The 21,010-nt window shown below is 43.1% G+C and overlaps 1 protein-coding gene across 7 annotated transcripts in view; it reads left to right on the forward strand.

The window, feature by feature from the left end:
• HMCN1 (hemicentin 1) overlaps window positions 1-21,010 on the forward strand; it is a 179,696-nt gene that overhangs the window by 20,312 nt on the left and 138,374 nt on the right. For all 7 annotated transcript variants that reach the window (XM_042033801.1, XM_042033800.1, XM_042033796.1 and 4 more), the window contains exons 2-4: window positions 10,737-10,807; window positions 14,631-14,789; window positions 15,324-15,446. In XM_042033801.1, the coding sequence (XP_041889735.1) occupies window positions 10,737-10,807; window positions 14,631-14,789; window positions 15,324-15,446 (353 nt within the window). The remainder of the gene's footprint in view (window positions 1-10,736; window positions 10,808-14,630; window positions 14,790-15,323; window positions 15,447-21,010) is intronic.

Below are 21,010 nucleotides of genomic sequence, written 5' to 3' on the forward strand. Positions count from 1 at the left end.
CAAATGATACAGGCAAAAGTGAAGTGATGGGAGAGAGCTGCTTCCAGCTGACTCACCAGTTACCAAAGTAAACAGTGCTCTAATGAAGCTTTTGAGAGGCTTATCTGGCCATGAAAAACTTGCTGTATCTTTCTTTTCAAATTGGCATTTCAATCCAAACCACATATTCTTAAAAATATAACTAAAATGTTTCAGTATCCTGTTCTGCCTGGGTTGGCTCTGTCAGATAAGCTATTTTGCAGTCTTATTTTCTACATCTCTTTCCCACTGCCTTCTTATACAATAGAGTCCTGCAACAGCCCCGGTTAGAAGGGACCTCGAAAAAATCATCTGGTCCAACTTCTCAAACAGAGCCTCACCAGGAGTAAGAAATATGTCTGATAGGTAGAAATAGAAAGCGAATTATTTAGTCTTCACTGTTTGAATTAGTAGTAGATTTTTAAAAGGACCAAAAAGTTCACCTTAACCTGGAACACCAGTAACAGCCCTTCTTTGAACATCCTTAAATGGATGTTTTAACTTCAGCTAATCGATGCCTCTTTATTCATGGTGGTATTTGAGGCATCACTGGACCCTTGTTAGAGCCCTTGGGATAATATTCCCAGCTGGATATTGTTGGAGTGAATAATTGGTGTATACAGACAGTGTTATCTGCTGTAACATTCCAAGTTCTGTCAGCTGCACATGGATTAGTTCTGTGAAGTGGAGACTTAGCTGGAATGATGCAGAGATTTGAATTTACAGTTGTAATGCCTGAAAGGGCATGGTTGGGGTTTCTAACGGTTTTACACTGGTAATCCTTTAGCAATTCACATTATAGTGGGATACTTGGAGGGGAGCTGGAGCGCATTCTAACTGAAATCAATAAAAACTCTGTCAATTACTTGAAAAGAAGGCAGGTGCATTTTTAGGAGTAAAAAGGAAAAAGTATTTTAGGTACAGAGTAACCTCATGCAAAATATCTGAATTTTGTACTGAATGTGACACTTCCTTCTCCCAGCAGCTGGCCTCAGATTACTTGATTTTTGTTATGTTTGGAAATCTGCATTCTCAAAGGATGGCAGCTGGATAGATCCTAAAGCCTTTTATAGTATTGAAATGATGATGTTCATGCACATGTATGTATGTGTGTAGGCACACACAGGTCATCTCCTAGAACCTTGGTTTAATTCTCCTGGAATTTTCAAAATGAAACTTTTTTCTTTCTTCCTTGTGTTCTATTGAGAGACAGGTAGCTTTGTATGAAAACTGAGGAGACTATTTAGTAGTGTTTGAATTATGCAAGTGTAGGTACGTCTGTGGTTAGTGTCTCACTATCTTTTCCCTCTGTTTAGGGCTAATTGAATAATTATGTGGTTTGCTGATACTTCACTGAACAAAATTTAATTCATGTTTCAAGGATTGTGTCTGGCATCGGAAGGAATTTTAGCTCAGTCTTTACTTTTTTGTGTTTCTTTTAGGGAAAAACACCTAAAACTTACCACGCTTGTTTGAGCTTCATATCCAACAGTGGTGTTTTGTCCCAGGCCATGTAACTCCCTCCAGCCAAAGAAACCTCCAGAGATCCATTTGAACCTAATACACCATAGTGCATCTATGATTAGACGGAGAGCTCCCGAGGGGATCAGAGGGGTGGAACACCTCTGCTATGGGGAAAGGCTGAGAGCATTGGGATTGGTCAGGCTGGAGATGAGAAGCTTTGGGGTGACCTAATTGTGGCCTTGCAGTACCTGAGGGGAGCCTACAGGAAAGATGGAGAGAGACTGTTTACAAGGGATGGAGGGACAGGACAAAAGGGAATGGCCCCTTCCCAGAGGGCAGGGTTGATTAAATGTTAGGAAGGAATTGTTCCCTGTGAGGGTGGTGAGGCCCTGGCACAGGGTGCCCAGAGAAGCTGTGGCTGCTCCTGGATCCCTGGAAGTGTCCAAGGCCAGGTTGGACAGGTCTTGGAGGAACCTGAGATAGTGGAAGGTGTCCCTGCCCAAGGGATGGAACTAGATGAACTTTAAGATCCCTTCCCACCTAAGCCTATGGTTCTATGATGATTTAAAATAAAATTATCTTTTATCACATGAGAGCAAACCCACAACATAAGCTTGTTACAGAGCAGGATAGGGTTAATACAGGAACATACTGTGGGAAGTCCTTGTGTTCCCATGGTCTCTTGGAAGTTTTAAGCACTGATGGATTAGTGCCATGGTCTCCATAAAGCTTGTTAGGTGAACGGCTTCTTGAAGAAAACACTAGCTGCTGCTTTATTAATAACTGGGGGGTATTTATCCCTGTTAAGTTACCATTCCTGCCTTGGGACTTCGGTGTGTGTTACATAATGGGGATGTAGAATGTTTCTCCTCATCCCAGACTGAGCAGTACTGGGTTATCCTGCTCCCAGGATGCTCAGGTTGCTGGTGGTGACTTTATTTGTGTACAGGGTCTGCTTTTGTGTAGCTGTGGGCGCTGAGTGCATTAGTAATTCCATATCCTTTGGGAAAGCAATGCAGCTGCACTTTCAGCAGGAAAGAGCCAGTTGCTTTTTCAGTTTGCTGATGTCTCAAGATCAAAAAGCTGACTTGGCTTCAGTAAGGTAGCTCTCTCTAAGTATCTCCCAAATCTCTTTGATTATAATCTTCCAAGCAGCAGAAGCTTTTAATTAGCCATTGTAATTGAATTCATCTATCCCAAAAATAAAAGAAGCTGTGACTTTTTTTGCCAGTCAGCCTCTGGACCCCTCTTATGGTGAGGTACATTTGGGGACATGGTGGGAGCCCGAGTTCCATGAAGAAGGAGAAGGAGCTTTACGGATGAGGCTGTGGTACCCTGCAGTGCAAGGAGGCTCCTGATGGTGGAGCTCAGATATTCCCGGCCAGCAGCGGTGTGGGCAGCAGCTCAAAATCAATCATGCTAGATGTCACAGTAAATAAGTTCGTTTTGTAATGCAATATTAAGTATAAATTGTGAATTAAAAATTGGGTTTTAAATCTTTCTTAATTTGACTTCAGCATGGTAATTAATCACAAAGCAGCACTGTGAAATGGGTAGTATTCATTCCTGCCCAATTCCTCAGTGCACGTTCCTTATCCAGTGCCGTTACAAGTGTAGAAGGAGCAGTGCCAAAATACACAGACCCAGAGATGAGACAGAAATAGACCTGGACTGAACTGGAGTTCAGTCTGGAGAAAGAATTTAAAGAGCATTATGAACTGAGTTTTACTCTGTTCAGCCTGTTGTTAACAAGGGGAAATAAACACAAACAGAAAGTGAGCTGATGACCTTCTCAGATGTTCAGTGGGAGCTGGGAGCGTGGGCCAGCCCCGGGATCCGGCGCTGCTCCCAGGCTGGACAGTAAGGAAGCTGTGGCTGCAGTCCTTATCAGCTGTTTGTCCTTTACTGTAGGCTGAGCAGAGCAAATTGCTCAAAGCCTTTTCCCCTTTTGTCTGCTGGTGCCTTTTGTTGTTGGAAAAGCAAAGCAGCCCCACGATGCCTGCAATAGTGGCAGTGCTGGACGGGCAAGCACAAACCCCAAAGCTCTGGGCCCACAGGAGATGTAGGAGAGCGCAGACTGCAGTCCTGGATGTACTCAGTGCTGGGATGGAGCTCAAGCTCAAGGCTTGGATGTCAGGGACCACCTAGTTGTAAGAGCTTCCCATAATCTCCGTGGCTCGCTCAGGCCTTGGCCTCTCTCAGGGCCTGTCAGCCAAGTTGCCAGCCATGGCTGTGTGTTGGGAGTTGGGCAATCATCCACGGAAGGCTGGCCAGAGGCAGCAGAGTCAGCTCAGACACAGTGCTGTGGCCCTACTGGGAACAGACCTCCAGTGCTATGCAAAAGACTGGGGCAGGGAGGAGGAAGGTGGGGCTGCTCCAGATTTCAGCATTCATTATGTTTGCTTGTCCCCAGAAAGGAAAAAAACCTTGCTTTGTGCCTTCTTTCTGGGACATTTAATAGCCACTAAAGTCATTACTTTAAATTTGAACCACATGGACTCAAGTTTTCTGGTCTCTTTGCCCATAGTTGTGCACCAGCAATAGACAAAACCTTCTGGCCTTGCAATGGAGCTAGAGGAGTGGCTTACTTCCTCAGAACAATAATCAACCTGTGTTTCTAGTTAATTCAAGCTTGCTTTTTCTCATTTCCAGCCTAAGGGAGTAGTTTTTTTAATCAGGATTCCATGGTTAGTGTGATGTACCACCCATGCACAGGGCTTGAGGATCTCCAAGACTGTTTTGTGCATCACCCATTTAAGAGAGCATTTGTAGCAAACATGGGTTTATTTTAACTGTCTCTGGGTAGAGGAGGTTGCTCTGCACGCCCTGTGGTTTGTGAGTTCTCAGAAGGTGGAGTTAACAGTGTGCTGGCTGTTACTGTGCTGGGCAAATCTGTCCCTGATTTTTATTGTTTCTTACTGCATGTGATTAGTAGCTTTTAGACAACTGCACTTGAGGCCCATAAGCTAAACTTAGTGCTTGTTCCAACAGACAAAAGATGAGAATATTAGATTTTATCCACTGTGGGTCTCCAAGTGAGCTTTTCTTTTCCAAGAAATGAAGCATTTATAATGCTTCTTTTTTGTCATTGTTAGTTTCCTTTAAAAAAAAAAAAAGTCATGAGCTCATAACTGTTACAACAATGGGAAATAGCAACACAAACGTGGCACTTACTGAGGCACATTGTTAGTAAAGCTTGTGTTAGATATTTGGTCACTGAATTTCAGCCAGGCTTTGGCCACTGTCCTGAGGTGAAGAGTTTGATGCATGAGGGTGGTGGCCCTTGCCATCTGTGAGGATGGAGCTTTATCAGCTCCACTGGCACTGGATTGGGCTGCGTAGCAGGGCTCTGCAATTCCCAGGATAATCTATCTGGTTTGTCTGTGAAGAGCCAACTCATGAAAAACTGGGTGAGAAACTGTGAGCAGTCTGACTCCTTCCTGTCTGCTGTTAGACTTAATAGTCATAAGTCATGAGGCTGAAAAACCATTTAAAAAATAAAAACAATGAGTGTGTTAAGGAAACGTGAGCTTGCTGGGCTGGTTTGGCTCCTTTCTCTCTGGTTAAGAATCTGGTAAAAGTTGCTAACTGCAGTTTTTGGGCTCTTCAAAAAATTAATTACAGCCAGGTTAGAATCTGAAAGCAGCTGACTCATGAGGGAATATCATTTAGGGAGAAACTTTAAATAACTTATTACATGTTCTAGTGCTAAGGATCTTGGCTTACTCAGCGCTCCCTGAATCCACTGGGAGGGTCTTTCCAGTGGGATGTGTGTTAGCCGCGGGGGGTTCATGACTGTAGGCAGCATCTCCAGTGCTGTCTGTGCTCCTGGAAGAATTCATCAAGGTGTTTATCCACACAGCTCCCATCATCTGAATGGGAGCTGAGGGTACCCTTCACTTCAGAGGATGAAGCACAAGGCTTTAAGTTTGGTCTTTCTTTACTAGGTGGGGGTTAGTGATATTTTTCTAGTTTATATTTTCATAGTCAGCTGCTTGGTTTGGTAGTCTACAGCAGAAATTTGCAATCCGTTAAAATGGAGCAGCATTTTTTTAGGTGCATTAAAACATAATGCTATAAAACAGCTTCTGATCCTGTGTGCATGTATTTGTCAGCTGTGTGAGGAACAAAACTATTGACTATCATTTGAGATGGCAGTTACAAGTGGTTTTCTTTTATGTAGTCTCACCTCTGTGTTGACCCTCCCTCAAGGGGAAGGAGAGCTCTGTGAAGCACTTCCAGTGGCAGCTCGTGAGGGATCTGAGTGGGAAGAGCGTGCAGGACCCAATTTGCTGTTGGGAAATTGCAGGTTTCTGCTTCTGTGCCCTCAGGATGGACAGCTGGCTGGAGCCTGGCTGGGAGTAGCTCTACCAATGTTCTTATTCTCTTAACTCTTGGCGGTGGCTGCTTCTAAAGGCATTCAGAGGAACTGTAAGCAGAGCTTTGCAATGGATTGGATGCAGTTCTTGTCTTTCTCTGAGAAGAGCGTTAAATCAGATAAACCTCGGTATTCAGCACCCTTAGTAAATGGCTCTTAGGGGATAATTGTACACCAGCTTCTTTTGGCAGGGATCTTGCTTTAGGCATTTCAGCTGTCCTATCTGATTACTCCTAATCCTTCAGCATCTCTTCATTTGTGGTGAAAATTATTGGATATGCATGTACACACACACACATATATATAAATGAGTAGGTGAGGATTTGTATATATGGATATGTGAAACTCATATTAGTCCTCTGATCTCAAAAACTGTCTGAATTGCCATAGCCCAGTGCTAGACTTGTCAGTCCACTCATAAATAAAAAAGAATGTGGAAGATAATTGTCACCCAGGCTTTTACTGTGTGTACTGTGTAATGAAGAGATAATTAAATATACTAATAACTATAATACTAGTTTTTATTAGTATATAATTAATGTAGTTGTATAATATAACATATAGTGTAATTATTATGGTATTATTATATATAATAGAATAGTAATTATTGTTGTTATTGGGATATCAGAGATTTGTCACTATTCTGTGGTAGGTTTGGGGTTTTTTCTTTTTCTATTTTTCTTTTTCATTTTTCACCTCTGCACAGCTCCCTCTAGGTGACCAGGAAAGTTTTGGAGTAGTGAGCAATGGAGAGACCCCCACAACAAACCTGTCCCAAATATCTCCACATGGGTCCCTAAGTCATAGTTTTGAAATCTATATTTCCTTGGAAGTATTCAGTGGTGTGGAGGCTTTTTGGGGGGATATCTTCGCTTTATTTATTTAGTAAGTTGGTTTTAATCCTGGATATGGCTTTGCATTAGCAAAACATCCTTGTTGTGAATTAGAAGAAGGAATTCTGTGGGTGAGAGCACTCCACAAGGTTTAGCATCTCTGCCAAAATTTCTTCAGCTACCAAGTATCATTTAGAGCTTTTTTATTCCTTCTGGAACAAACAAATCCAGTGTTCTGAGTTGATGAGAGGTAGGCAAATGGCTTCCATATTCCTTTGCTAGATCTCCTGAAGCACCCAGCTGTCCAAAGCAGACATTTGGTGCAGATATGTTCTGTGGTCAGGACTCTGTAGGGGAGTGCCAAATTTGCAATCACCATCAGCGGTAATTATGTGTGATTGTGTGTCATGGGGAAATCTGTGGTTTTCCCAATGTGCTTGCTGCTCAGCTTAATGCTCACATAAACACGTGGCCATTTGACGTGTGGCAGAAAGCCATGGAAAAACAGCAGGGCCTTTTGGAATGGCCAGTTTCTCAGGTTGCTGTGGGCTTTTCTCCTTATTTACCAATGAGGTGGTTTTTACAAGACTTGCCCCAGAAAGGAAGTATCAAAATCCTTGATCTCTGTGTTATTCAGTTTTATGTTGTCGTAGTTGTTTAATTGCTTAGGTACAAGCTCAGATACCACGGTGGCTACATTGAGTTTTGTGATTTCAGTTTTGGAAGTCCAGGCTTTGCTCAGGGATGTGCAGCCATTCCTTTAAAACACTTCCTTTCCGCTGTTACTGGTTTGTGTGTCTGCAGCATTTGATTCTTGGATTCCTGAGTCAGTCTGGAAGAGCTGACATTTACGCTGTACTTCTGAGGCCTGAGGGTTGAGTTGGTGCCTCACAAAGACTCGCTGCCATTCTGGGGCTGTGTCAGCTTTTCCACGTTTGCACAGCTCCCTCTGGGTGACCAGGAAAGTTTTGGAGTAGTGAGCAATGGAGAGACCCCTACAAGAAACCAGTCCCAAATATTCCCATATTGGTCCCTAAAAATCGATTCAGATTGCAGCATGAGAATGGAAAACCATACCTCCTCATCCCTGGAAGTGTCCAAGGCCAGGCTGGACGAAGCTTGGAGCAGGCTGGGCTAGTGGAAGGTGTTCCTGCCCATGGCAGAGGGTGGGACTGGATGGGCTTTTCCCTTCCAACCCAAACCACCCTGTGATTCTGTATTCTGTTAGAGTGTTCCATGTGTCAAGCTTTACCTAAAGAACTAATGAAGCTAAAAAATGTATGCTTTTCTTCTGCTTGGTGTGTTTACAGAGTGTAGTTTCTGAGTAAATATTCTGTGTTTGGAGTGATAGGTTTAAACTATGCTTGGTAAGTAAATTTAAAGCACTTCTCATAATGCCCTCTCACTTTTTAATATTCTGGACACTTTGAAGGCCTGTGTTTACCTGTGTTGGTGAAACAGCCTTACTTGGGCTGCACTTGGAGGTCACAGAATGAGGATGAAAGAAACTAAAGCTGGCTAAGGCTATTAAAGCTTTTCTGACAGGCAGGTCACATAAGCTGGTGACACAACAGCATGTGAAGGACAGCTGCTGAGTTTTTTTGGGACAAGCTGGTAAGTGTTCAGGTGGTGAGGAAGAGCCCCATCACCATTCAGATGTGGCCTTAGTTGTGGAATCAGCTGGGGACATCTGCCCCTGCACGGCTCCTGCGGGGTTCTCTGCTCTGTCCTGCCCACAGCACTTGATGCTGACTGTGCCACACTGTGTTTCTGACTCGTGGCCCGAGTGCCGTTTCCCAGCTGAGCTCTTCGTTGAGCTCTCAGCAGAGGGCGGCCGCAGCCGTGCTCCTGCAGGAAGCTGGCCGGGCTGCGCTTGGCATCGGCGCTGCTGGAGCCAGCCTGTGCTGCCTGCAGAGGAACGAGGCCAAGTTCTCCGCCCGTCTGACCTGATGGGCTGTTTTAGCTTAGCCGAAGGAGTGTTGCTTTTCAGATCTTTATTTTATAGGGTAAGAAAGCCTTTCCAAAGGATTTACTGCCCTAGACTGAAACACTGAATCCCTCAGTGGGATGGGAATAATGGAGCTAATGGGGTTACTGTATGGATAAACCCCAGTCAGTGACGTGCTTTAGAACAGTGCTTGGCAAGGGGGAGCTTGGAAGCAAAACAATTTGGAGGTAGCTTTATTGCAGGTGTTTGCTTTAAAGGACACCCAAAGGAGAATGGTGCCAGGTGGAGTGGGAGGAGTGGGAGCACAGCGGGATGAGGTATGTGAAGGAACAGTGAGTCCTTATAATGGCTCTTTTAATGATAGTGCAGCATTTTAGTACATGGCATTCACAGATAAATGACTCACAGCCATACAAAAAACCCCTAAGGACAGTTTAATAGTCTAGGAAAGATTTTGTGTGATCTCATGGGTGACTTTGAAACAAATTAAACCTAAAGACACTCATAAATAGAGCCTGCCCAGCAAATACTGGTGTGATTAGAGTAGACCTTAGTGATGGCTGTTGTAACTCCAGTGAAATAAAACTTTGGACTGTTTAAGAAAGAAAACTGTCTGTATTATATGGAAGATAAGTGCATATTAACTTTTATAGAGCTTGGAAAGTGTTGTGAGGTCTGCTGAGGCAGCACTTCCCTGTGAGCTTCAGCTGTATTAAATTGGCACTGCTGCAGTTTCATGCTTGGCTTTTACCCTGACAGCAGAATTGTGCCCCATTTGGTCTGTTGGGACTCAGCTGATCTCTTTGAGTGCTTTGGAGCACTCAACTGGTAGAAATCTCTTCATTTTTGTGTGTGAGTGTGTTTATTTATTGATTTTTGGCAGAGCATTCTGACTGCTCTCGCTGAGCTGGGCGAGTGCCCATGGCCAAGGCAGCAATGCCTGCCCGGGCCAGGCAAAGAATGAAGGGCACCGGTGCCAAGGCAGATTGAGGTGAGCAGGCAGGAAATCATGGCACAGGAACCAGCTGGCTGGAATCACATTTGATACCAATCAGGAAGGCAGCTGTGTGAGAGGCAGAGGGACAGCTCTGTGGGACTGAGAAATGCTCACATATGGGCTGCTGTTACATACCTCAGGCAATTTCACTTGGACATCCTGCCCTTCCTCAGTAGACAAAGACATGGCAAATGCCATGAATAAAGCTGTTTCTTTCTGCTTTCGTTCTTTCTGGCAGCTCCTGCTAGGTGGGCTGGGATTGGGGATAGGGCTCACACTGGGATTTTTCCAGAGGTATGGGGTTTTTTTCAGGGAAGAGTTCTGGCACATATCTTTTTTTCTCTTTCTTTTTTTTTACATGAGTAAAATTGCAAAGCCACATATGTGTGTTCTGTCCAGAGAGGCCTCTTCATGTTTACCTAGAAACACAAAATCATGGCATGCTTTGGGTTGGAAGGGACCTTAAAGCCCATCCAGTGCCTACCCCTGCCATGGGCAGGGACACCTTCCACTAGCCCAGGTTGCTCCAAGCCCCATCCAACCTGGCCTTGGACACTTCCAGGATCCAGCTTCTCTGGGCACCCTGTGCCAGGGCCTGCCCGCCCTCACAGGGAAGAATTGCTTCCCCAGTATCTGATCTCCTTAAGTTTGAAGCCGTTCCCCCTTGTCCTGTCTCTCCAGGCCCTTGTCCAACGTCCCTCTCCAACTCCCTTGGAGCCCCTTTAGGCTCTGGAAGGCTGCTATAAGGTTTTCCCAAAGTCTCTTTTTCTCCAGTCTGAAGAGCCTCTTTCTGGAAAAATACATTATTTCTTGGTCCAGCAACATTTGTTCTGGGAATTTTTGTTCGCTTTTTATTACTAAGAACAATTAAATGTTTGATCAAAATCAAAGGTGAAAGGCTTTATGTGCCTATAAATGTTTAAGACACAGAGATTGGTAATACTGGAATGATATTAAAGTTACCAGATTTGAAATCATAGGTTTCAGTACTGGGGATATCATTCCCTACTATTTCTTTCTGTTTGATGCTTTTAGTTTCATTTTTTTACTACCATATGTCTTTTGATAACTCTGTGTTTTCTTCATGTTTCATTCTAGAAATTGGTCCAGTGACAATAACCACAGATCCCAAGAAATTTCAGTTTGAACTTAGGGAACTTTATGTTCAGGTGAGTAACTTGTTTCTTACGTGGTTCTAGCAAAGACCGTTTCCTCATGCTAATCTTTCCTCTTGTGCTGATATTCCTGCTGCAAGCATTCATGAGGAGGTAGATCACTTACCTCTGTCATTTTGCCTGCACAAACTGTCATCTTCCTGCTCATTCTAATTTGGGATTATGCTTCATTCCATTGTTTTAGTTTACATCGTGTGGAGACACGGTTCGATGACACAAGAAGGAATAGTTAGGTAATGTTAACATTTAGTTGGCATTTTCATTAGTCCTGCCACTTGTCCACAGACACTTTTATGGACTTTTACTGTGTTCTGGAAATTATATTCCATGAACACCATTCAAACAAGAGGACTGTAAGACCCGTCAGGTTTTCCATAGGCACTGCCTTCCCTGCTGTGCATTACTTGGCACTTACTGATTCAAAGGCTTCTTAGAATCACAGAATATCCTGAACTGGAAGGGACCCACAGGGACCATCCAGCCCAACCCCTGGCCCTGCACAGAAACCCCAACAATCCCAGCCTGTGCATCCCTGGGAGCGGTGTCCAAACGCTCCTGGAGCTCTGGCAGCCTCGGGGCCGTGCCCATTCCCTGGGGAGCCTGGGCAGTGCCCCAGCACCCTCTGGGGGAAGAACCTTTCCCTGATCTCCAGCCTGACCTTCCCTGACACAGCTCCAGCTGCTCCCTCAGGTAATGTAAAGAAAGGGGGAGGTATGGGAATGGAGTTATCCTTACTGACAGAACATATGTTGCTATTGTCTTATCTTTAACCAAGGAAAATGCTTCTGACCTGTGGTGAACCTTGTTGGAGTCAGTAGTGCCAGACAGGCTCTCCCTCAGAAACTGGCACATGGTGTAATCCATGTAAGAACAGATTGCTTGAAGATTACTTTAAAAGTTGGCAGAAGGTTTGAAATCAAGAGAAAACAATAGCTATTGCAGTTTTCTCCTTCATGGGGAAATTTAAACTTCAAAACTCCATCCAGTTTTCGTGTTTTGTTTCCTCCATAGTTATACTGGATGGTAATTGCAGCTGTTTCTAAAAGGTGGGTGATTTAGGCGAAGCTTTTGGGAATTTCAAACTCTTCATTTCTAATCAAGTTGTTTAAAAGTTTCTGTCTAGTGAATTTTAGATTTCTTTCTTTAATGCTGGCTGATCGCATATTTCATAATTACTTTCAAGATGTGCTCATTCTGCTGTATGAAGGCTGACACTGACTTGTATTCATCCATTGTATTGGTGAAGGGCCAAAATAGAAATCAAAAAATGATTAGAACAGGACCAATAGGTCATCTTGCAGTAGAGAAAATGTGAACACTTTCTACAGGTTTGTTACCAGTATTTTTCCAAAAAGACTGAGAAAAGATGCAAGAGTGAATGTTGTGGAGGTAGAGGAACTTTTGAGCTGAGTTCATTTTGAGAAAGGGCATGGACTAAATATTCTCATTAATGAATAAAGCTAAAATGAAGGTGAAGAGAAATTATTTCAAAGCGTCTGACATATAAAACATATTATATCAAAATATGCTCAACTTGTCCTCCCTAAATGTCAGGGTAAGCCCAGCTCTTGTTTTCCATTCATGTCGTAGAATAGTTGGAGGGTCGCTTGGCTGGCATTTGACATCGGGTAGAAATTGGACTGTGTACATTTCACTGCAGAAACTGGGCCCTGTTCTTTTTACATTCAGAGTGATAAAGGACATACTGCTTGGATATAGGATCAGCTTAGGAGGTATCACCTATATTTCATCAGTAATTAACTGTGAATCATTCTTGTGGACAGTGTGATAAGAACGTGGACTTGGGCAGCAATGGCTCCTTAATGTCTTTTTTTTTTTTTTTTTTTTTTTTTTTTTTTTTTTTTTTTTTTTGTTAAGGAGATTTTTTTGTGTGTTTCTGTGGGCCTGTTTAAACTGGAGGGAAAATGAAGCTTCCTGAGCTTGACTCACCTCAGCTTTTCCAGCTACCAGCTAGGTAGCTGTATTTAATTTCAATTTGGAGAGGAAGGTAGGAAATACTGAATGGAAATTTTTCTACTTTTTTTCTTTGAGTAAAGGCAATACTAAATGTTAAATGTTAGGAAGCAATTCTGCCTGTGAGGGGGGGGGAGGCCCTGGCACAGGGTGCCCAGAGAAGCTGTGGCTGCCCCTGGATCCCTGGAAGTGTCCAAGGCCAGGTTGGATGGGGCTTGGAGCAACCTGGGCTAGTGGAAGGTGTCCCTGCCCATGGCAGGGGTTGGCACTGGATGAACTTTAAGGTCCTTCCAATCCAAACCATTTCATGATGATGTTGTTTTGTTGTTCTACGAGCTGCCTTTTAAGAGTATTATTCTACATTATGGGAATAAAAAAGTCCATGCTTGTTCTCAGAACAACCATTTAGATCAGTAGTGCTTTTCATGTTCTATGCAGAAAACAGATGCTGCCATATAGAATATTATGAGATGATAATCAAGTAGACTTGAAGTGGGAATAGAAATTTTCCTGTTCCAAGTAGGTGTCTGTAGAAATTAGCTATTATTTTGACTTTGCCCACAAATTAAAGCTTTATGTGGAAGAGTCTTCTGCTGAAAGAACTTGGATATACTGATGTGTCCCACTGGACTGTATAGACATTGCCAAGATAAAGTTCTGTGTGTCAAAAATCTTCTTGGAGAGTTCTCTCTTGCATTTTAGGCTGTCTGGAGTCTACCACCTGCTTTTCCCATAAAAGTAAGGCTACATTTAGGAGAACTGACTTTGGAAAAGAACAATGGTTCTTATATGACTTACAGAAAGAACAGTGACCATGTGCTTGTTCTTTAGCATAGGTGAGAAACTTATTGATATTCTTGCTTTGAAATTGGATTAAGGATACTGATAGATTAAATTTGTTCCCAACATGAACATTTCACTGAGGACAAACATAATTCTTGAGTATGAAGGACTGCTCTCTTTTTGCCTTCTTCTTTCTCAGCATGTGTAGATTTGTATATACATATGTGTGAAGGCATGTTGATTGTAAAAATAAAAGAAATAAATTTTATATTTAACATTGAATGTGCAGAGATCTGTTGTAGATGATGGGGCAGGTTTTACAGTTTGTATCAGCTCTTTGGAAAGTTCTGTCTTCAATATGCCAAGTTAATTTTTATGTAAGTTAGTGAGCTTTTATTTAAACAGTATTTCTCCTGAATTCTTAATTTAGGGAGAGGAACTAATCCCTTCCTCTAAAGATAAAATCATACTTGGAAGCATTTTGATTGAACACAGGTTCTGAAAAACCTCCAGCTCTGCAGCTGCTGCAATGCAGAGCTGTGGGAGCACAGCACCTGTGCCCTCTGCTGAGCTCCCTGTCCCAGGGTGGAGTCCAGGACAGGATTTTGCTGCTCTGGTGTCCAGAGATGCTCCTGGAGCTCGGCACTGCCTGCCTGGGATCATTTCCCATCTGTCTGTGCCCCTGACCTCCCGTGACTGCTGTGTGCTACCAGAGCAGAGGAGTTGTCAGCCAGGAACAGAGCATGTGAGTGTGGGAAACGGGGCTGTCACAAGAGCTGGAGCTGAGCACAACATGGATGAGAGTGAGCATGACACCAGCCAACGTCAGGGCTCTTCTTTTCACTTTATTTTCTCTTTGGAATTGTTGCAGTTGCTGCTTGTGAGTGTGTGACAATACTCTGCAGAAACCATAAAATCCTTAGGGTGGAAAAGGTGAATAAATGATCAGAGGCTGAGGAAGCATCTGTCTTGAAGGTCCCAAAAGAAAGTAACTTATTTGGTATGTTTTCTTCCGTAAAAAAAAAAAAAAAAGTTATGTTTTCTTTCTACTTGTGAATAGGGTGGTGGAGACTGTCCAGAGATGAGCATTGGGGCAATAAAGATTGCTCTAGAAATTTCCCTGCCTGGCTCTTTCATCTATGTATTTACTGATGCCCGATCCAAGGATTACAGACTGACCCATGAGGTGCTTCAACTCATCCAACAGAAACAGTCACAGGTAACGAGGGGATTTGCATTTCCCAGCTGGGTTGTGTGTTTAATGCTCTGCTTTGCTCAATGACAAAGGATAGAATTCTCCTGTGTGATACTCGGTGAAGTCTTTTTACAGAAGGGACCATAATACTGCATTCTAAGGATTTTTAAAATTTTTGTAGAGTTAACTGATCTGGTTAAGGAAAAACTGAGTGGAATATTCCTTTTATTATTGTGAATTAAATAATGCAACTGAATCTTCTACCAGTAGATGTGGTTTTGGCCAGCTTATCACTTATGTAGATTTTTTAATGTTGTTCTAAAAGAAGTATTGTGTAAATAACAGGGCTGATTGATTTTTAAAGGGATTTTTGTCTGTTCCTTTTCTTCTGCTTTGATTTTTCCGTCAGTACTGAGTGCAATGACTCTATCCATGCAAAGTAACAAACCCATCCCAAGAGACGTATTCTTCTGTTGTCTTGCCTTAATGCTGCCTTGGCAATGCTTTCCTCACCTGTGCACATGTGCCCAATGATTTACTGATTTTTCTTTAATCCAGGTGGTATTTGTGCTGACTGGAGACTGTGATGACAGGGATCATATTGGTTACAAGGTCTATGAAGAAATTGCCTCAACAAGTTCTGGTCAAGTTTTTCACTTGGACAAAAAACAAGTTAATGAGGTAACTTTGCTTGAGTTTTGCAGTAGATAAAGAAAACAAGGCAAGAGTTATACTCTAAATCTTTAAAGGGACCTGATGGTGGGTTAGGGAGCAGAAGGGGGAACTTCTAAATGTTCTGCTTTTAGTATGTGGACTCTGTTCCAGCTTTCCCTCCCTTCCTTTCTCCATCTTCTATATCAGGATGCAATTCTGTGACTTTTGTTGACATTAGGGAAGTGTGAAGGGCTGCATCTCACCAGAACCTCCCCAGCTTCCCTCTGCCTGTGCCAGAAGGCTTCCAGGAGAAGAGCTTTTAAAAAACGAGCAGTTCTGGGCGCTGTAGCCCTGTGGCCTTTCTGCTCAGAACAAGAGCCCAGTATCAGCTTTAAATGAGCGTTTGGTGAGCTGCTACTTAGCCTGGACAAAAATGTTCCCCACATAGGATAGATAGTGTGAACTCTCAGGTTTCCATTGTTCACAGAGTCATGGAAGTAACTTTTTAATTGAGGTTATCATTGCAATACTTTTGCCACTTCTGCTGCCCTCCTGGTACCTGTGGCTCCTCGCCCACAGCCATGAACGACTATTTCCTTTGGGAATGCCGGTGAGTCTCAGACAGAAATGAAACTGCAGAAGTGCGTGAGAAAACAGTTTGGAGAGAGGTGAAATCACATGGTATTTATCTGGAGAGCTGGAGTTGTTTATAAATGTTGTAAACATTCCCCTTTGAATCCCCAGTATAGCAATAACTAGCTGAGGTTTTAAAATAAAAATTTACTCTAGTTTGTTCCTTCTGTCTGTCCTAAAATTTGGACAATGATAAATGTTGGACATAAATTGCATTTTTCTACAGCTGTTGCTTATAAAAATTGAAGTTCTCATTGGGAATGATAGAAGCTGTTGCCAGTGATGTGAAGGTGGTCAAAAGAAGAAACTTCCCAGAAGATTTATCCTCCAAAAGTTGGGTTAAAATTTGGAGGAAGAGAAATTACCTGCTTGTTCTGTGCAGATCCTGGCTTGCATTTTTCTATTATGTATGAAGGGTAAAACTTCTCTGTGACACTCCATGAAACCCCTTTGTACAGAAGGGATCATCATGAAATGAGATGGTCTTTAAGGGCCCTTCCAACCCAACCCATTCTGTGACCCTCTGATACTGCCAGTGGGAAATGCTCTTTGCCAGGATGGAGTTTTAGGATAAAGTTTTGGTTTGATTGTTGTGATTTTGTTTTCTCCTGCCTTTGGGAGGTAGAAGTGAGCAAATAAAACCATTTGTAGGTTCTAGGCAGCACCATGTTCTGGAGTGGAGCTGGCACAAGCTGCTCTCCTGGCTGCCTGCTGCTGCTTTCTGAACTTGGCACTTCCCTGTTTCTAAGAATGCCATCTTCTGCCAGAAAGGATAGACTGTCTTGGAATTTTGGGTAAGGTTTTAAGCAGGGGGTTTCAGTAGCCACTTTCACCCCCTCCCAGCTTTATCTCAACATTTCTTTTGAGTAAATTTTAGAGTCATAAAATGACTCCTGGGTTGCAAGATATCTTGAAGATCATCTCATTCCCCATCCCCTGCCATGGGCAGGGGCACATTCCACTATCCCAGGTTACTCCAAGCCCTGTCCAACCTGGCCTTGGACACTTCCAGGGATGGGGAAGCCACAGCCTCTCTGGTCAGCCTGTACCAGGGCCTCACCTCTGCACAAGAGCCAAGGGCGAAATCAGTAGGTGATATTTTTGCAGGGTTTTTTTGAGAGGGAGGGAAAAATACAGCCTGTGGCCACTGGAAAGAGATGCTTAAGCAGTGTGAGAGATTGCCTAAGGTGGAAAAAAACCAAACCCTAAATCACTTTCAGAAGTCTTCCACAATAACTGCTGAACAATTTGTGTTAAAACCGAACCCAAAAGACTCTGCAATTTTAGTGATTATTGACCTTACATAAATCTGTGTCTGGGCCAAGTGACTATGAAAATGAGTTGACCAAATTGCTGCCATCCCCAATAAAACCTTCTCTGCGGTTTCAGTTCTGGATCAGCATTGATTCCAAGAAGCATTTCCACCAGTGGGTGGATGCCAACAAACAGGACATCTCGAAGAGATCTGATCAGCTGTTTATGGGATAGCCCTCAGGCAGGATTCAGCAGCAATCAAACAATCACACTTGCCCTCCTTTTTCTCTGAGGAGTCGATGATGTGTAAAGAATGCAGTTTATAAATGCTGAAGCACACTCACCATTGTGGGCCCAGAGACAGCCAGTGCTGGATTGGGGATTAGGGAACAGCTACAAAGTCCCTGCCGAGTACCCTGCCAAATCAATGGCTTGTTTTGTTAAAACATTTTGATTATTCTACCCCCCAAAAACCCAAACAAAGCTATTTTTAGTGTATAAAGTTTCAAACTATACCTCTTGTTCTTGCCCTTTGAGCATTAAGTGCAGAATGAAGCAATATTCTAAGCTAGATATAAGGAAACACAGCAAGACAGTACTTGATACACATCCAGTGCTTGTGTACGGGCAACGCTGAAAATTTCGTGCCTTTTTTTTACTTGTGAAAAACATCTTCTGATTTCAAATACTACAATTAACTTGCACAAAATTATTGGTGCTTGACAAAGTTGTGTTGGGTTCAGTCCAGCAAAGCATGAAATGCATAAGTATCTCCACTTACCTGCTGAAGGTAGCTCATCTAAGAGTCTGGGGTGAAGGTCCTATTTTTACAAACTCACTGTGATTACTGTGCATTAGATAAATGAGAGCATTTATGTAGTTAGGGTATCAAGTCCCCATCCCTGGGAGTGTTCAAGGCCTGTGTTGGGGCTCTGAACAACCTGGACTAGTGAAGGTGTTCCTGCCTATGGCAGGGGTGTGAGACAAGATGGGTTTTAATGTACCTTCCAACACAAACCATTATAAGGTTGTAATATTCTGAAACTTTGTCCCCAGTGTCTTGGAAAGCCTTTATCAAAGTGCTTTATCAAAGCACTGAAGTCCTGGTTTTGAAATGTGTTTCTTTAGGGTGAGATTTCTCTGGTTGCTTTTGTAGACTCAGGGCTTAATTTGCAACAATTGCTTGAAATTTAAATGAATCTCAGAATATCCTGAGCTGGAGGGGAGCTGCAAGGATTGAGTCCAACCCCTGGCCCTGCACAGGCACCCCAACAGTCCCACCCTGTGCATCCCTGGGAGCGGTGTCCAAACACTCCTGGAGCTCTGGCAGCCTTGGGGCCGTGCCCATTCCCTGGAGAGCCTGGTCAGTGCCCCAGCACCCTCTGGGGGAAGAACCTTTTCCTTGATCTCCAGCCTGACCCTCCCTGACCCAGCTCCAGCTGCTCCCTCAGGTTCTATTCTCACGGCATCGAGAATATGCATCAAACATGAGTTAAATTCCCTGTTAGGAGCAGATTCTCTATTTTCATAACTGTGTCCAATTTCCAGAAGGTACTAATTTTGACTTGAACTGAAGTTACATTACACCACACCTAATTACCCTACTGTAAGGAAATTCCTCTAAAGGGTTGTGATGCCCACAGGTTTGTACTGATGCCAGAGTGGGTGTTGAGATGAACTGTGATGATCAGCAGAGTGTGAATGTGGTGCTGTGGAAAATAGTGGAGATTTATTAGTCACTGGCAGTTCAGGTTATGTCTCCAGGTCATTTTGATTGATTGTGGCAAAAATGAGTCACTCCTGTGTCTGATGAACTGGACTGATCAGTGTGGATAGAGCTGGGAGTTCACGAGGACTGAGCTGGTGAGTGGTCTTTTTCCATTTCTTTTAGTGTTGGAGCACTTGATTTTTCTTATTCTGACCTTTCTGTAAGAAGGGAAAATTATCCTTAGACTCCTTAAAAATACATCTTTCTTCCTGATTTTTAAAATAAGTAGAATTGGATCTTCCGTATACAGAACATTGATGGGAGGAGAACTGAGAATGATGTAGAGGCACAGCTTTGACTTTGATGGAAGAAGGGGGTGTTGTTGAGTGACTTGAAAGCTGGATGAACCTATATGGGGAAAAAAAGAGAGTTTGGGATTTGGTGAGAAGCCTGTGGATGAACGCGATGCAGTGTATGAGACGACATTGAGGGGGGACTGAAGACAAGAGTGGTGGCAGAACATTTAGAGGGGATGGTGCAAAAGGGGTTGTTGTGGGGAAGGTGCTGAAGGGTATTGTCTGTAAGATCACAGGGAAAGGGTCTGGTGGTGTTCACTCAAGAGTGCTCTGCTGTGAACAGAGGTCCCTAAAACCCACTGGAGAGCATCCCATTTCTGCTGGCTCTTAGTCCTCCCAGGGGATGGCAACCCAAGGGTTACGCCAGCACAGCTCAGGTTGGTGTTACAGGTCCCTGCTGTGTGTGACCAGTGTGTATTTGGATGATGCTGCAGAGAAAGCAATTTGAAATCTTGTTTTGCTCAGTTAAAGATGTAAAAGGCCCCTTCACGCCTTTTCAAGGATACAATGCAGGTGACAAAGTCAAAAGTTCAAAACTGCAGTTTAAAATGAAGGTTTCTTGCACATCCCTGTCTCTTGCCTTCTGTTCTCCCTCGTCCCAGGCAGGCATTATCCATTTTCATAGAAAAAGGAGGAGTGGTTTCATGGGAAAGGCAGCTGAATGCTTCTATTCTGAAGATACATAATGTATAGTGAATGCCAAACAAAGCAGGGAAAAACAAATAGTTACAGCTGGTCTTTCTCTGGTTTCTATGGAATTTGGAATCTCTGGAAAAAATAAACCATGATCATGTATCTAAGGTCTGTCATAAAGCAACTGCAGAACGGCTTTTGAAAGGCAGTTGAAAGCAGGCAGGCTTAGTTCTTGTGGTTCCTAACTTTGAAGTGCTTGAGATCCAACACCAGAACTTCAGTCGTGTGGTTTTCATACATGTTATAGTTACATATATAATTTATGTTTTATTTTTACAGTATTATTTTCTCATGCACTGTCTCAGTTACATTTTTTGATGTGCATTTAAAAACATTACTAGAATATTTTTCCTCTTTGGGTTAAGTATGAACCCAAATTTACTCAAGCAATGAAACAGTTAACCTGAAATCCTGTTGCTTTGACTGCTTGAGAAATGTTCTTGAGTCCCAGAATAAACAAATGGGAATAGAGACCATGCTCCACAGATTTTCCAGGTTTCAGTATGCATTCCAAGAAATGACCTGACAGCAGGGCAGGTTGCAAGAGCAAATTTTCCGGGGAAATGTTATAAATCATTGCTGTATTTGCCCTTCCCCCTCTAATAATATTCGTCACGTCACATTTTGGCAGAACAACAAAAGCTGCTGTTGTTTGGGGGGCTTTCTGTAAAGGTCCCAGAGGAGAAAAAACCTACTTCCAAACCAGTGTTACAGCAGTATTGCAAACCTCTTTGGAATGACAGGGTTGGGAAATGGATCTCCCAGAATTGCCTATTGAACTTATACAAGCAAGCTGCTGCCAGACTGCAGACAGCTGGGTCACTCTGTTCCTTCCATTTTCAGTTTTGATCTTGAAAAACTCAGAAACTGAAGTTCCTATGGGTTCATTGAATTTTACAATCCATTTAAAAACTTACCTGTGGAGGTGAGATCCTAGAATTAAATGG

This window comes from Corvus kubaryi, unplaced genomic scaffold (genome assembly GCF_017639235.1).
Source record: "Corvus kubaryi isolate FWS band 111438036 unplaced genomic scaffold, C.kubaryi_AGA036_p1.0 37361, whole genome shotgun sequence".
Taxonomy (NCBI): domain Eukaryota; kingdom Metazoa; phylum Chordata; class Aves; order Passeriformes; family Corvidae; genus Corvus; species Corvus kubaryi.